Raw genomic sequence first — 14,426 nt, 5'->3', positions numbered from 1 at the left:
ATCAGGAGAACTGGTTGTTCATAGCTGAGGAGTTTTTAATCAACAATCCCAATCCCCATTCTCTCTTCACTTTTCCAGACCTTTAATACTGTATTTCAGGCTGAAATGTCTTAATGCCTTCAAGAGGATTCTTTTAACAGTCATACTTCAGTTTCTTAGGGAATTGATTATTGAAGTCATCCGCTGTATCTAAGAATGAAATGGCAATTTGGGGGTCCATTTTTGTAGCAACCTGCACAACTCTAGCACAGCAAGATGAGAAAGTTACATGAGCAATTGGCAAAGCGAGAAAGACCTCAAAGAGTGTACCTTCTCCCTTAGGTGCTATTTTGGTCAATCTCTCTCTGCTTATGACTAATAGTGTTGGCTATTGAGGAGATAAGCAAGGAAGAAGGGCTTATATTTCACTCTGTTTTTCCACTGGGAATTTCTCTCCTTTGTCAATCACAAGAAAATATATGCAGCTTAACTGACAATCAGAGAGACTGGAGTCTTTCCTGCCCCAAATTTTCTTAAAACAGAAAAAAATTCTAACACGTTTCATTGTAATTCATTTCACATAACACTATGCAGAATTGTTAGAAGAAAGCAGTTTTCGCTATTGGATTGAATTTATCAGAAGAGGAAGATGTCTTTTCTCTAAAATGTCTGATCTTTGTTATCACAACATTATTTTTTGGCAAAGATGGAGATATTCTACTGAGATGTCAGGCTAGCAGCATGGAATGCATACCAAAAATATCTGGCACTTAATTTTAAAAAATAAAACCATAAAATATCTCTCATATATGTTTCATATTAATAAACTATATGCCTACTTAAATTGTTATAAACCTCATTTTACATACCAGTCATTTCCAACTGAAAGAGAAGAAATGAGATGTGATAAGCTACTATGTGAATCTACTTTTGCCATTTCTTCTATGCTGAAACACAAAGTATAATTAATATTGTATCTCATTTTTCTCAAAAGTGAGAAACAAATACTATTTATTGTTCTACTGCCAGCTTTTTCTCTGAAATTTTCTTTGGACACGTGCATTCTAGTTTTGATCTTTGGTGTAACTAGCAAAAGTTTTGAAATGTTTGGCTACAGATCTTTTACTGAAATATGTGCACTGATCCTGATGGAAACGTGAGCATGGAGAGCAGATCTCTCTGGAAATATTGATGGTGCTGTTATGTTACTATGAAAGCAGAGGACTATGAAAAGGGTGTTTATAACTCATGGTTATTTCCTGACTTATACAACTGAGAGCTTTTATATATGTGACAATGTGAAATGTTTTATGGTAAGAGACTTGTCATGCATAGTTCTATACAGTCATTAAAGCCATCTCTGATCCTCAAGAAATTAACCTAAAACCCTTTTTACCTTTGATTGTTGCAACTTGGACAACGCTAGCCAATTTCTGTCTATTTTCAGTATCCAGTTGGAAGGAATCATTTTAACTGTTTAGTAGAAAAAGAAAATGCTCAAGCACTTGCATTTCCAAATGTGTATTCTTTTTGCAGACGTACAAATTATGATATTGGAGATGATGAACTACTGACAACTTCCAGTGTCCAGATTATATACCTGGAAAATTACAGAGTCTATAATTACCCCAGGGTGTCACTGCTGAAATTGTCGATCATTTGTAGAACTAAGATACTACATCCAATATTTGTGTGTCAAAAGCCTTTTTGTTGTTGCTTTGTTATTTAAATTTTTGAATCATAAAACAATATTTTCCCTTCAGTTCATTTAAATAAAGCAAGTTGATGATTTCCCTCTCTCCACTTCTGTCTTCATGCATCCAATCTCAGTGATACAAATGGCACTGTGACTTCAGGTGAAAAATAATCAACAAGGAGGAAAGTCATTGAATGTGTCATTTTTGTCAGAGAAATAGAAGAGAAATACCTTTCCAGAATTTATTAAAATGAGAAAATCATGTTATCTTGGAATGATAAATGTGCAGTCATCATTTGCCTATATTGAATTCACATTACAATTATCTCCAAATTAGTGGAGAGCTTTTTATTATAAATAAAAAAACAGTCTTCTGCTGTGTGTCCAAAGGCTGCTAAGTCTGTAGAGTATTCTTTCAGTAGGTAAATGTAAGCAGCATAAACTCTTTGTGATGAAATTGGTCACAGGACGACTTGGAAGGTGCAAAACCATTTATGCAAACCCATGTTTCCTTGAATTTATCTGAGAAAGAACTCATCCTAAGTGTTAACATAGCATATCACTGTGTTATGGTGTTGTTTGTTTGTTTTAAATATAGATGGTTGAGTGCTTTTCTTTTGCCTAGGTGAAAACACAATTTCTATTTAATCATAGTTCTCAGGCTTATTGTATCTTCTGAAATATGAGTTATTTCCAAGGATGTTAAGTACACTATAAATCGAATAGGGGATTTTTTTTTTTTTTGGCTTTTATTTCCTTTATTTCAAAAATGTATCTTTGGATTTGTAAGGCTTCTTTGTGTACATTTGGTTCTGAAAACCTTAAATTTAGAATTGCATTCATACTTTGATACCCTACTTTGAGCATGCTGTACATCGCTTCCATTTTGTTGTACTAAGGAATTCCTGAAAATGGCAGTTGAATAGAAAGAGCAAGCAAGAGGGATCGCACAAAGAGAAAAAGGGAATTTCATGGTGAACTGCCCTCTATTTCTGCTGTTTTTGTTTGTGTTTTTTTTTTTTTTTTTACATGCAGGTAATGTGTAGGCATGAAATTACAGTAATACTGGCTTTTATAACTGGCAGAATAAATCAGCTCTTAAAACAGTAAACAATAAGAACAACACTATAATCAAGTTAGCATATAAAACATCACAGATAACCAGAACCTAATTCCTGGAATGACTACTTTCCACTGGTATTATTTTAAAGAATTAAAGTTTCAGAAAGACAATCCTGTCTGTTGGATAACAGGGTTAGCAGCATATTACCTCATGAATTACTGGTTCTGGATTTGAGATCTGGAGTTCATACTTAGAGTGATTCTGTGTATGATTACTGTCAAGTGGGTTGATTATTTTTCGTAAGCTGTGATTGCAGAGTAGTACTTCTATTTTATTGCATAATGTAATATGGAAAGCACATTCAAAAAATGATTAGGCAGTATAACTGGAAAGTTCCTGTGTGTGGGGAAGATGCTTTGGGATACGTTTTTATGTTTCTGTGCTTTCTTGCTTTTTCTTGTCTGTATATTGTTTCTCTGAGTTGTGGTGAATGGAGTTAAATCCAGTTGGAGGCCAGTCACAAGTGGAGTCCCCCAGGGCTCAGTGGTGGGCCCAGTTCTCTTCAGTATCTTTATCAACGATCTGGATGAGGGGATCAAATGCACCCTCATTAAGTTTGCAGACAACACCAAGTTAGGTGTGAGTGTTGGTCTGCTCGAGGGCAGGAGGGCTCTGCGGAGAGATCTGGATAGGCCGGACCGATGGGCCGAGGCCAACTGCAGGAGGTTCAACAAGGCCAAGTGCCGGGACCTGCACTTGGGGCACAACAACCCCAAGCAATGCTATAGTCTTGGGGCAGAGTGGCTTGAAAGCTGCCTGGTGGAAAAGGACCTGAAGGTATTGGTGGATAGCCAGCTAAACATGAGCCAGAAGCATGCTCAGGTGGGCAAGAAGGCCAACAACATCCTAGCTTGTATCAGAAATTGTGTGGCCAGCAGGACTAGGGAGGTGATTGTCCCCCTGTATTCAGCTCTGGCGAGGCCGCACCTCGAGTACTGTGTTCAGTTTTGGGCCCCTCACTACAAGAAGGACATCAAGGTGCTGGAGCATGCCTGAAGAATGGCAACAAAGCTGGGGAGGGGTCTAGAGAACAAGTCCTATGAGGAGCAGTTGAGGGAACTGGGGTCGTTTAGCCTGGAGAAAAGGAGGCTCAGGGGAGACCTTATTGCTCTCTACGACTACCTGAAAGGAAGTGTTAGCAGGGTGTGTGTCGGTTTCTTCTCCCAAGCAACAGCCAAACATTTCTGCCAAATCAGGGTGTAATTTATTTTGTGGAAGAAATTGGTGTCTCCTTGGTTCCAAAATCTTACTATTCAGTTTTAAATGTGTGCAAGAGTTTAAATTGTGCAACAACAATACTTTAGTCTTTGCTAGATATAGAAATTTTTGACTGTGTCTACTACCTAAATAGTTATTTCCCTAGCTTTTCTCAATTCTTTCTGAAAGATGTTTGGCAATTTAGATTATATTTTAGTATCTACAGCAATTAAAGCTAAGAAGTATATCTGGAAAAAATGAGAATGCTTTTATTGTATGATAAAACAGAGAGGTTACCCTGCAAATATAACAGATCTTTCTTTACTTCTTTGCTTGGTTTTATTAATAGGTTATCAAAATGCTAATATCCTGGAGTTAACAGCTGTTGGCATTGTATTAACAGATTCTGTAAAATATTCTTCAAAAATATGATGTTTAACAACCTCCGGGTACATCCTGTTGTTATGTGTTACAGTCCTCATCTCCCTCAAAAGAGGTATTATTTTGGGACATTAGTAATACAATCATGATAATCATAGTTTTATAGATTTTGTATATAAATCTATGTGAAAAGCATAGTACCTCTGAGTAAGAGTGGAGATATTCTTACTACTGAAGTTTCTGAATATAAAAAGAGTGGGGTTTTATTTGTACATTTTGGTCTTTTTGTGAATGAGTGGAAGTGCTCTGCAATATATCTTTGTATTTCAAGAGTGAAGAAACCACGTTCTTTTTGTTTAATCAATGTTCAAGTCCTTAGGAAATGCAGTTGTGCTCTTGGTGATAGTCATGGGTTTTTTTGTTGTTGTTCTTTTTTGGGAAATTGGGCTTGTAACAGAAATGAGTCCTTTTTTTTCAAGAGTTGCTCAGATAGTTATACTTCCCCTTATGTAGTACCTGGGTTTTCTCAGGAACGTTCCTGAAATGTTATTTGACTGAAATGTTAAAACAATAAATAAAGCTGTAGTAACAAAAAAAAAAATAACTTCACTGTAAAGATAGAAATTCAGTAGATGGTAGGATTCTTCTCTCTACTGTAATCTTCTCTTACTTGATAACAGCGCCAAATATATTCAGGAATCAGGAAACAGAATTTCATTTTTATACTACCAGTTTAAAACTTGCCTGGAGGACTGGTGCCCTAAAAATATTCCTATACGTGATTATTTTTGCGGGGAAAAAAGAGAGGGAAATGGCCCTGGGAGAAGATCTCACAACTAGAATATTGGAATCTAGGTAGCTTTTCACATTACAGAACCTTTATCGATGGGAAGTTATTGATGTCTGTATTTATTATTAGATTTGATTAAGGATGAAGAGATGTGCAGGTGTACATCTAAACTAGATGTTGGAATTACTGTTGAGTGTTGGTCACATAGAAGTTTCTAATTAGCTGGAGAATTTTAAAATAACTTTTTTTTTTTTTTTTTTCTGTCGGCGATTGAACTACATCTTCAGACTGGTTAAGATAACTTCTCAAAATGAGAGAGAAGTACTGGTTTGATTTAATTAACATTTAATTACCAGTTTAATTACCATTTTTTCAGGAAGAGATGTGCAGCTGTTCTGTCTCTTGTCCTTTTATTCTCTTTAATACCATTTTTAACAAGAACAAAAGTCATGGAGAATTCTTTTAAGTAAGGAATGCCAGTTGGGACCCCCATGAGGATCTCAATTTGGAACTGGGGCAAGATTAACTAACCAAGTGTAATTATTGTACATTTATTTCACTTGCAGAATGGAGACTGCTGATTCAGTTCTTGCATAATTGAGGACATTTTATCCAGAACTGCAGCTAGTGTTGTGTGAACTCTATGTACTATAGCCAATGATGAAATTTTACCCAAATTTTTGAGCAGGTCAATGAGACTGATAGTAACATCATCTTGCATCTTACAGATCATCAGCTTTTTTTTTTTTTTTTTTTTTTTTTTTTTAGTTAGCGGGTTAGAAGGGTGTTTAGTTACTTACGTTATCCTGCTTCAATAAAGAACAGAGCTGTAATATGACTGCCATAGTGTTATAATGCCAGAGAGGATGAGTCTTCTGTCCTTGGGGAAAAAAACAACAACAAAAGCAAATGTACTTTAGGTTAAATAGGGGGATGAAATCTGCATTAGCTATTGGCCTGGTCATGACTTCTCAGCAAATATAACTGTGTATTCAATTGACTAACTTGTAATCTCTCATATAGGAGAGAGTAATTAAGATTTCTGAATGTTATAATTCTCAAATCTGCTTTGTCAGTTAAAACAACATTCCATGAAAATTCTTAGAAAAAGTTCTGCATAGTTTCATAGAGGTTTTTCAAACGTGAATAGTTATGAAATTATGTTGATACTCTGTATTTTTTTCTGCAGATCTTATCATCCATGTTAAATGATGCCACATGTTAAAAGCAAAATGAAAAAAAAAACATTTATTGAAACATGAAACATGAATTAGTTCCGTTTTCATATTTTCTTGCAGAAGAGGATAATTAAACAAAGGGAATGAGTGCATTTAACAGTATACTATAACCTGCCATATATTTTCAATATCAGTGATTCTCATGTTTGCTTCATAAGACATCTTTCCAATCTCTGTGTTTCTGGTATGTTTCTTGTAGATGAACAGTACTATCTTAGCCTTCAGGGTGAGCCTAAGAAAATAGTGGGTTTTTTTGTTCGTTTGTTTGTTTGTTTTTATGGGTAAAGACAATACTCTAATGCACTGTGGTTTTTGTTTTCCAGAATCATCCAGCCATACAACAAGAACAATAATGGTAAGTGTAAAGGATACTTCAGGTATAGGTCAATCTGTAGATACAATTTGTCCTTTGAAAACAAAGCGAATAAAGTAGTATCATAAGCTGTTGGCATGTTTTCTTATAAAGTCCAGTATCCCTGTAGAGACAAAATGGGTCTGTGAGCCACCATATTTCATTGGAAGTTTTGGGAAAAAATGTGAGGTCGAGTAGCTTACGAAGTAGCAGACTGTATGTTTAGATATATAAGCATCCAATTACAGTTCTATTGTTGTGTGTTTAAGTGATTATTATCATGTCAAACTAACATTCATTAAATCGTTTGCATACTATGTGTTTCACATGTCAGAGAGCATTTAAAGTTCAAAACTTATGTTAATTCTTGCATCACATTGCGATGCAGCTGTGAAGGTGGTTTCTGACTTTACATTGAATTTGATAGTTTGGATTCCAGAAACAGGTAAAATACTTAAACAGCGTGACAAATTAAAATAAAATAAATTTTTATGCATAATAATGTCATGGATTTAGTGTCTGTCTTGGGATTTTGTAGGGTGAGAAATTTTATCAATCTTTTTCTGTTTCAAGCTCCTAATAAAAGTTAGATAAGGATTGAACAAAAATTCACATAAATAAAATCTCTGACTGGGAGTATGCCTGTCTTGCAGGAATCTGGGGGGAGGCCTATCCACTTTTGGGAAGAGACCAATTTTTGAGACAAACTTTGACATTTTAAAACAACTCCAACAAAACATGATGTGACTAGAGCCTCTTTGTTTTCATTCCTACAGTTTTCAGTGTCTCTTCAAATTTATTACCTCATGCTTGTACAGCATTATTGGGACATGTAAATTCCCACACAGAAATATTTCCTCTTTGTGATTCAGCACAGAGGAAAGGGCAAATTTAGCTCATTGTCTTTATCATCAATAGTCACTAACAGTCTAATGCAAATGGATAATAAATCAGTAAGGGCTACAGACCACAAATTTTCAAAATGGTTAAGGTGTGTCTGAAAAAAAGCAATGTTTCTGTTTTCTACTGGATGTCATATATTCCTTGTTTATCATGAATTTCGTTTAAATAGACCTATATCCAAATAAGATGCTTAATCAAATGAATTTCTCTGCCATAAAATTTTGGAAGGGATTGAAAAATATTTCAGTGTTTTTCCAATTTTAAATTGATATCAGGAAGAGAGCTAGAGGTTAATGCTGAGTCTGTTGGAAACTTCATTCTTCATTTCCCTTTAATTCGTTTCCTATTACTTTTACTCTGAAGATAATACACATTTTGACAGTCCCTTTCCAATGCATAAGAACAGCTGTAAAAATTTAACCAAAGAAATGTTCTTTCCCTATATACATGTGTCCTTACGTAAAGAACAGTCAAACTTTAAAGTGATAAGAGAGAGGTTTTCAAATAGCTTGAGTTCTGGAAGTCCTTGTGTTGTGAGCCTCCCCAAATCCCTCTGCTGACAGTTCAGACCACTTGGACTAATCCGTGCAGTAAAATAAATGTGCTGTAATTGTCCGTTGCACTTAAATAAATAGAATGCAATTAAAAATAGGTATGCAGTTTAGTGTGAAAAGGTTATAACAATGCTGATTCTTCTCTGCTATTAAAATAACTGAATGTATAATGGAAAATTTCTTACTCACCACTGAGTAGGGAGATTATATCACCAAAGCTTGAAAATATATTATAGAGTGGATTAGAAGCAGTATGAGATTATCTATTCAATCTAGACACAGTGAAGCAATACTGTTGAGGTCCATTTTTGAATGACTACTGCAATAAATAATTACTTTGAAATAAAGTCCACATATTCTGACTGATTATGGTTAATATTATAACAGATACAAAGTTAAAGCATGATAATAAATCAGAATGAGAGAAGAGTGGCAGGAAATCTGTATATTGCCTAGGATGCTTTGATGTAAAAAAACCTTTTGTCTTAGCAGGGAAAAACATTTGATCTCCTTGTACATTGCATTGCAGGTGGTGAGATAGCATAAGTACAACATTAAAACTGACCTTGTCTCTGGAGATTCAGATTTATGTTTAAATCAAAGCTAATGAGGAATAGAGCATACTTTGCTGAGGAAAAGAATGTACATTTTTTTCTGAGAACATTAGCTCTATTTTTTTAAAGCTCAAGAATTGTTTTTGCATTCAAATACAATCATGGCTCCCTGTTTTTTGTTTCAAACTCCTGTTTGTAAAAATAAAGTACTAGAAAATAGTTTAGGGGTCTGTGTGCATGTGAAGGGTGAGTCTGTCTTCTGCATTTTAAATATAAATCAGATTTCCTGTTTTTCTGTGGATAGATGGCTGTTAGTCTTTCACTACTAATTTTAGTGGTTTATATAAATAAATATTTACTTCAAAATGCTGCTTTTAAAGACATGGTTTATTCAGAGGTTATATAGCTTTTGTGTAACTTCTGTGAAATGGAGAGGCTATGAACATTGTAGCATTTTAGCCTGGCTGCTTTGGAAAGTAAACTGTTTTTTTTTTTTTTTTTCCCTTCTCCTTGCACATAACTCATTGGCTAGGATTTTCAGTATTACATCTAGTCTAGGTGTTTTGTCAAAGGTTAAATAGCACTCAGGAGGTTCAAAAGTAATATTTCTATGACTTAGTTTCTTGTATATGATCTATAGGTCACTTTTTTTTTTTTTTAGTAGCCTTCATGTTTTGTTAAATGAAATTCTGTAACAAAAATGAATGTGTGCCTGCATGCTAGTACCAACATTGTGTGGTGATCCCATATGAAAGTATTTTGTAATTTTTGCATTCATCTCAAATCTCCATGAATAAGTAAGCTAAACTAGCACAAAACTTTAATTCTTTTGAGAGAGGGAATGTTAATGCCTGTACAAATTAGAACACTCCATGTGTGGCAAAACCAAATCAATACCTAATTTAAACTCAGTGTAGTTTTAGATTTGGTTTATGCTATACCCGGTATAATGAGGTCAATGTAAATAAATTAAACTAATTAGTATGGATTAATACCGACCATATTGAGAATACATGATTTCTTCCAGTCATTTTCTTGTCTGTCTAGAAATTTTATTTTGCTATGTTTAATTTGATTTGATTTTTTGCTTAAAGATGAGAAAAAAATGTTAAAAACGCTAATTTAGGTAATGGAAAAAATTCTCTTTTGTAAGGATGGAAAAAGGATAAAATATGAGAAATTCAAAGCCACTTAGGAATTTATGATAATCCAGTTAAACATTCTTTCAGTCACAGCATAAAGATTCCCCATTAATTTTTACATTACACCTATGATGCCTGCTGGTGTTACATATTTATTTCAAAGCTGAATCTTTTTCAGAATCTTCAGGCAGTGGGGAGAACACCAGTGGCTCTCTGTGAATAAATGCTTGGCCATTTATATCCCAGTACAAGCTGAGAGACTTACAGACAGGAATCTCAACTACGTTTGGGATCTGGGTCCTATTTCTGAATTTGTACAGGATTCCTCTCTGACTTTCAACATGCATCTCATTCTCCTTGTGCTTGAAATTCCTTTGGGATCTAGAGATGATAGGGGATTTACCCTTCATAATAAGATGCTGACTTAAATCACCGCTTTAATGTAAAGTGTTTGGAGTATCCTTGTAGTTGACTTTGGAATGGTATCCAAACTTTGTTGGACTTGTAGGTGCCACTGCAACATGTCACGTGTATAGTGACTCTACACAGCTCATAACAACTCTGGAATGCATGATTTCCTTTATGAAGGGATATATTGCATTTGTTGAGTGTTAGAGGTGTCTCAGTTGCTCACTAAGAAATGAACATTTGTGTATACAAATGGGAAACTCATGTCCCTGCCAGGTGAGCATTGATTAATAGCACCTGCAAGCAGCTGACAAAAATTGAGCTGTGTACCAGTCTGTGAGTGGTACAGAGAGAGATGGTGCCTCTGCAGAAATGTTTTAACAGAGGACAGGAGGCACTGTGAGGGCATTTTAACAAATGATCTTCCCATAAATTTCTCATCAAAGGCTTGTTGAAGACCTTCAAAAGATGGCCATTGGTCTCAGAAGCCTCTGAGGATCTGAGTTTGCAGCACGGAGACCTCTTGTTTGGCAGGTGAACCTGTTCAAAGAGATTATTCTGTGCTGACTTTTTTCTGAATGCAACATGTTGCCTTAAAATAGTGACAGGGATTTTTAATTACCTGCTGTGGCAGTGGGGCTGACTGGTGGGGGCTTTGTTTTCTCATCAGCTCTTCAATATATGCATTTATGGACACAATGAAGTAACATATCATCAGGAGACTTCTCTCTGGGGGTCCTAAAACCAAGTTTTGGTGTGGAGATGGTTTTCAAGGCAGCTCACATGAGTTCAGAAACGTGTTTCAAAGAGTTATTTGTTGAGGTACATGGACAGACTCTAAGTATCAATTTCTTGAGTTTACTTTTAGTCAGCTTTGTGTGAACCTCCCTTAGCCTAGTGATGTTTTTGGGCATAGAGCAACTTTCTTCTAGGGATACAAGAGACCGCAATGAATGCAGCCAGACTGAGATGAGGAAAAACTTGTGAGGAAGGAGTCACTCACAGGGGAGGAAGGTTTGTCCAACATGCAGTTGGCAAACTCTGTGTGAACCTCCTGCTGCTCTGTGATCTGCCAGTGGTATGTGGACTCTCAATATAACAGTGGTTTTGTTGCAAAATGACAGCACAGCTTATTAGTAAAGTAAATAGTCAAAATCAAAATGCCAGCTGCTAATTGCACACAGCAGTGTTACAGCAAAGTTATTGTAGCATTCTGCATGCATGGTTTTTGTTTGAATAGAGCTTCTGTGGTAGTACCAGTGGTATCCCTGAAGCTTTCGTAACCTTTCTAGCATAACTATGTGCTGGAGGGGAAAAAATAAATAATAATAGTAATAATAATAATAATAAAGCATGTAATAAGTACTCGGTATGAAAGGTCTGTTTGCTCTGGGTGTTGCTATCAGTATGACAGTTGCATTGAATGCTTATTTTTATACAGAGTGGTAAATATATATTTTTAGAGGAATTACGGAACTGATTTTCTACTTTTAATTGTTTAAGAAATTCAATTGTTTTGATTAACTAGAAATTAAAGATAATGTGGTCCCTAACACCCAGACTGGAGAACTTATTTTTCCATTGTCTTTAAGTGAAATATAATTTCTCCAAATAGCATGAAAGGACTCATGGAAAAGGGAAATAAAAGGGAAAACAGTAATCATTATGATGCAAGAGAGACAAGATGATATTGTAACCCTTGTACTGTTTTCTGTCGTGTTATATCTTGTCTGGTATAAGAATTAGGTTCTAAGAAATGTAGACAAAACAGAATTTTGGATCTAGTAATGACATCTGTCTTTGCCAGGGGAAAAAGTATTATGAAAAAACACATACTTTTTCCATAAGGTTTAGCTGTTTTTCAGAGTTTATGCCATAGGAAATGCACTTCTTGTACCTTGTACATTTCCTGAACATGTTTTGCCTTTGTCTGATTGTCCTGAAGTAAAGGAAACGTACAGTGGTGGATTAGAAAGGAAAAGATACTAGCCACTATATTGGCGAACTTAAATGGGTTTCTGACTGGGGAAGCACAGCAAAAAAAATTGCCCTTTGAGCCCTTGAATGTTCCTCGGTAATATATGACACTGTCAGGTAAAAATAATTACTTTGGATGTACTATGAAATCTGTACAGCTGTCGTATATGACAGTGTTTTCTATGCATGAATTGTTGCTTTTTTAGCAGTATCTACTTTGTGCGCTAAGACATCACCAGGTAAATACCTTTATGAATTTTTAATTTCATCCAAACTACGTATTTTATCCTGAATTTATGCTAAATAACAGCAGAATTACTTCTAGCATCATGTCCCTTGCTTGTTCCTCTCCACCAAAGCCAACACACACACACACAAAAAAAAAAAAAAAAGTGAAAACCAAACTGCAGTCTAAACAGTGAATTAGAAAGTGGAAAAAAATAGGCAATTATTTGGCAAATACTTAGAGTGACTACAAAGGAAGATTTACAGCCGTATGTGCAAGAGCAACTAAATCTGGTGTAATCTTTCTTTGCCTCTAGGGTAAAGGAAAATAGTTTCACTCTAAGAAAGAGTTATCTGTGACTCACTCAAATTTGATGTCTTGTTGCTCTTTTCATTGTTTGTTTTTTGTTTCACCGCATCTAAGAAAACATAGAGGAGGTTATTCAGTTATTTGCACTAAAGTAAAGATGCTGGAATTAGTCCTTGAAGTCACAAATTCCCAATTGGAGGGAGCAAGTGGTCTGGATCAGCGTTGTTGAAAGTTGTGGCATAATATAAATAGAATACATTGAATACGAGTGTAATTTTTGACTGTTACATGACATGATTTAAGAGATTGGTTTCATGTTCTATTCTGCTAGCCTCCGTGCATGTTACCAGCCCCTTCCTTACTCAGGGATTGTGGAATTGCTCCCCTAATTAAAGGCTACTCCCAGGAGTATGCAGAATTGTGCATGTTTTATGAATATCACTAAAACACTATCACTAACAAGGAACACTAGTATTATTTCACCAAGAAATAGTACAACTTCTTAGGAAAACATGATGCCGAATCTATGAGATGGAGCAGAACTTTCATCTTTGTATATCTTCTAACATGTCTGTTTTGATCAAATGCTGTGATTACTTAATCTTGTTGATAAGTGATCATGTGGCAAACAAAAATCTAATTTCAAAAATTAATGTGTATTTTGGGATATGCCTCCAAAATGTTACTTACAGACAACACAGAAAACATTTTTACTTTCTACTTGATTTATCAGAAGGCAGCTTTTCTCATTAGGTGTGAGCATTTGCTGTCTCTAAATCTTGCTGCACAGATATTCCAGCTAAAGGTGTGGTAGAAAATTAATGCGTCATTTTATGTTTAACATTACCTGTATTAAAATGAAGGTAGAAGTGTTGCAGTCAGCTCTAATATATATAATGACTGGAGAGTGAACTTAAGCACCATGGCCACCACCAAGATGATGTAAAACTCTGTTACCTTGCCTTAGGTTAGCAGCTAGGCTGGGCCACTTGCCCCTTACAGTGATTTTTACTTAAAAAGAAAGCCAGATAGAGTAAGGATCTGTAAGGTGAGAAGTGTGGATTTATTTTTACTTTTAAATTAGATTAATGCTATACTTGGATCAGAAAACAAGTCTCATTGGTTGGACTGTTGCAGGACTGCTTAGGTTATGGCACTGATTCATGGTTCAGTTTCTCTTTTTATTAAATGGTTTCAGCAATAGTTAATTTAGTTTTTAAAGAGCTTTCAGATCTGTGGCTAAAACACGTCAAAGTGCACAGATGATCAGAAGGTGTAATCTGTCCGGCAGGTACTTGTTGAGGAAGAGTAGCTGTTTTTTGAGAACAACAGTGTGTGTAGCCTGCCCTTTACAGCAGAATCGGTTAACAGAATTATGCTTGTTCTCAGACAAATATCTTTTTTTTTCTTCCTTTTTTTTTTTTTTTTATGATTTCAGCATGCTGCTCCCCATGTTCATATTACTAACGGTAAGGCCTTGCAAGCCAGTGCAAGTGCCATTAAGACAAGCACCATTCCAGTGATCAAGAGACAGAGGCAAAATTGGCTTGATGCTTCAGATGATGGTTTCTTTATAGCTACAGAAGAGACCAGGTAA

General features: G+C 35.5%; 1 protein-coding gene across 4 annotated transcripts in view; it reads left to right on the top strand.

Moving 5' to 3' along the window:
• Nucleotides 1-14,426, top strand: part of MTA3 (metastasis associated 1 family member 3) — a 139,719-nt gene that overhangs the window by 105,287 nt on the left and 20,006 nt on the right. For 3 of the 4 annotated variants that reach the window (XM_040551300.1, XM_040551301.1, XM_040551302.1), the window contains exons 17-18: nt 6,728-6,759; nt 14,268-14,422. In XM_040551300.1, coding sequence (XP_040407234.1) covers nt 6,728-6,759; nt 14,268-14,422 — 187 coding nt within the window. The remainder of the gene's footprint in view (nt 1-6,727; nt 6,760-14,267; nt 14,423-14,426) is intronic. The other variant, XM_040551303.1, reaches the window with a different exon arrangement.

This window comes from Cygnus olor, chromosome 3 (genome assembly GCF_009769625.2).
Source record: "Cygnus olor isolate bCygOlo1 chromosome 3, bCygOlo1.pri.v2, whole genome shotgun sequence".
NCBI lineage: Eukaryota > Metazoa > Chordata > Aves > Anseriformes > Anatidae > Cygnus > Cygnus olor.
The sequence above is the reverse complement of the archived record's forward strand: the minus strand, read 5'-3'. Positions and strand labels throughout refer to the sequence as shown.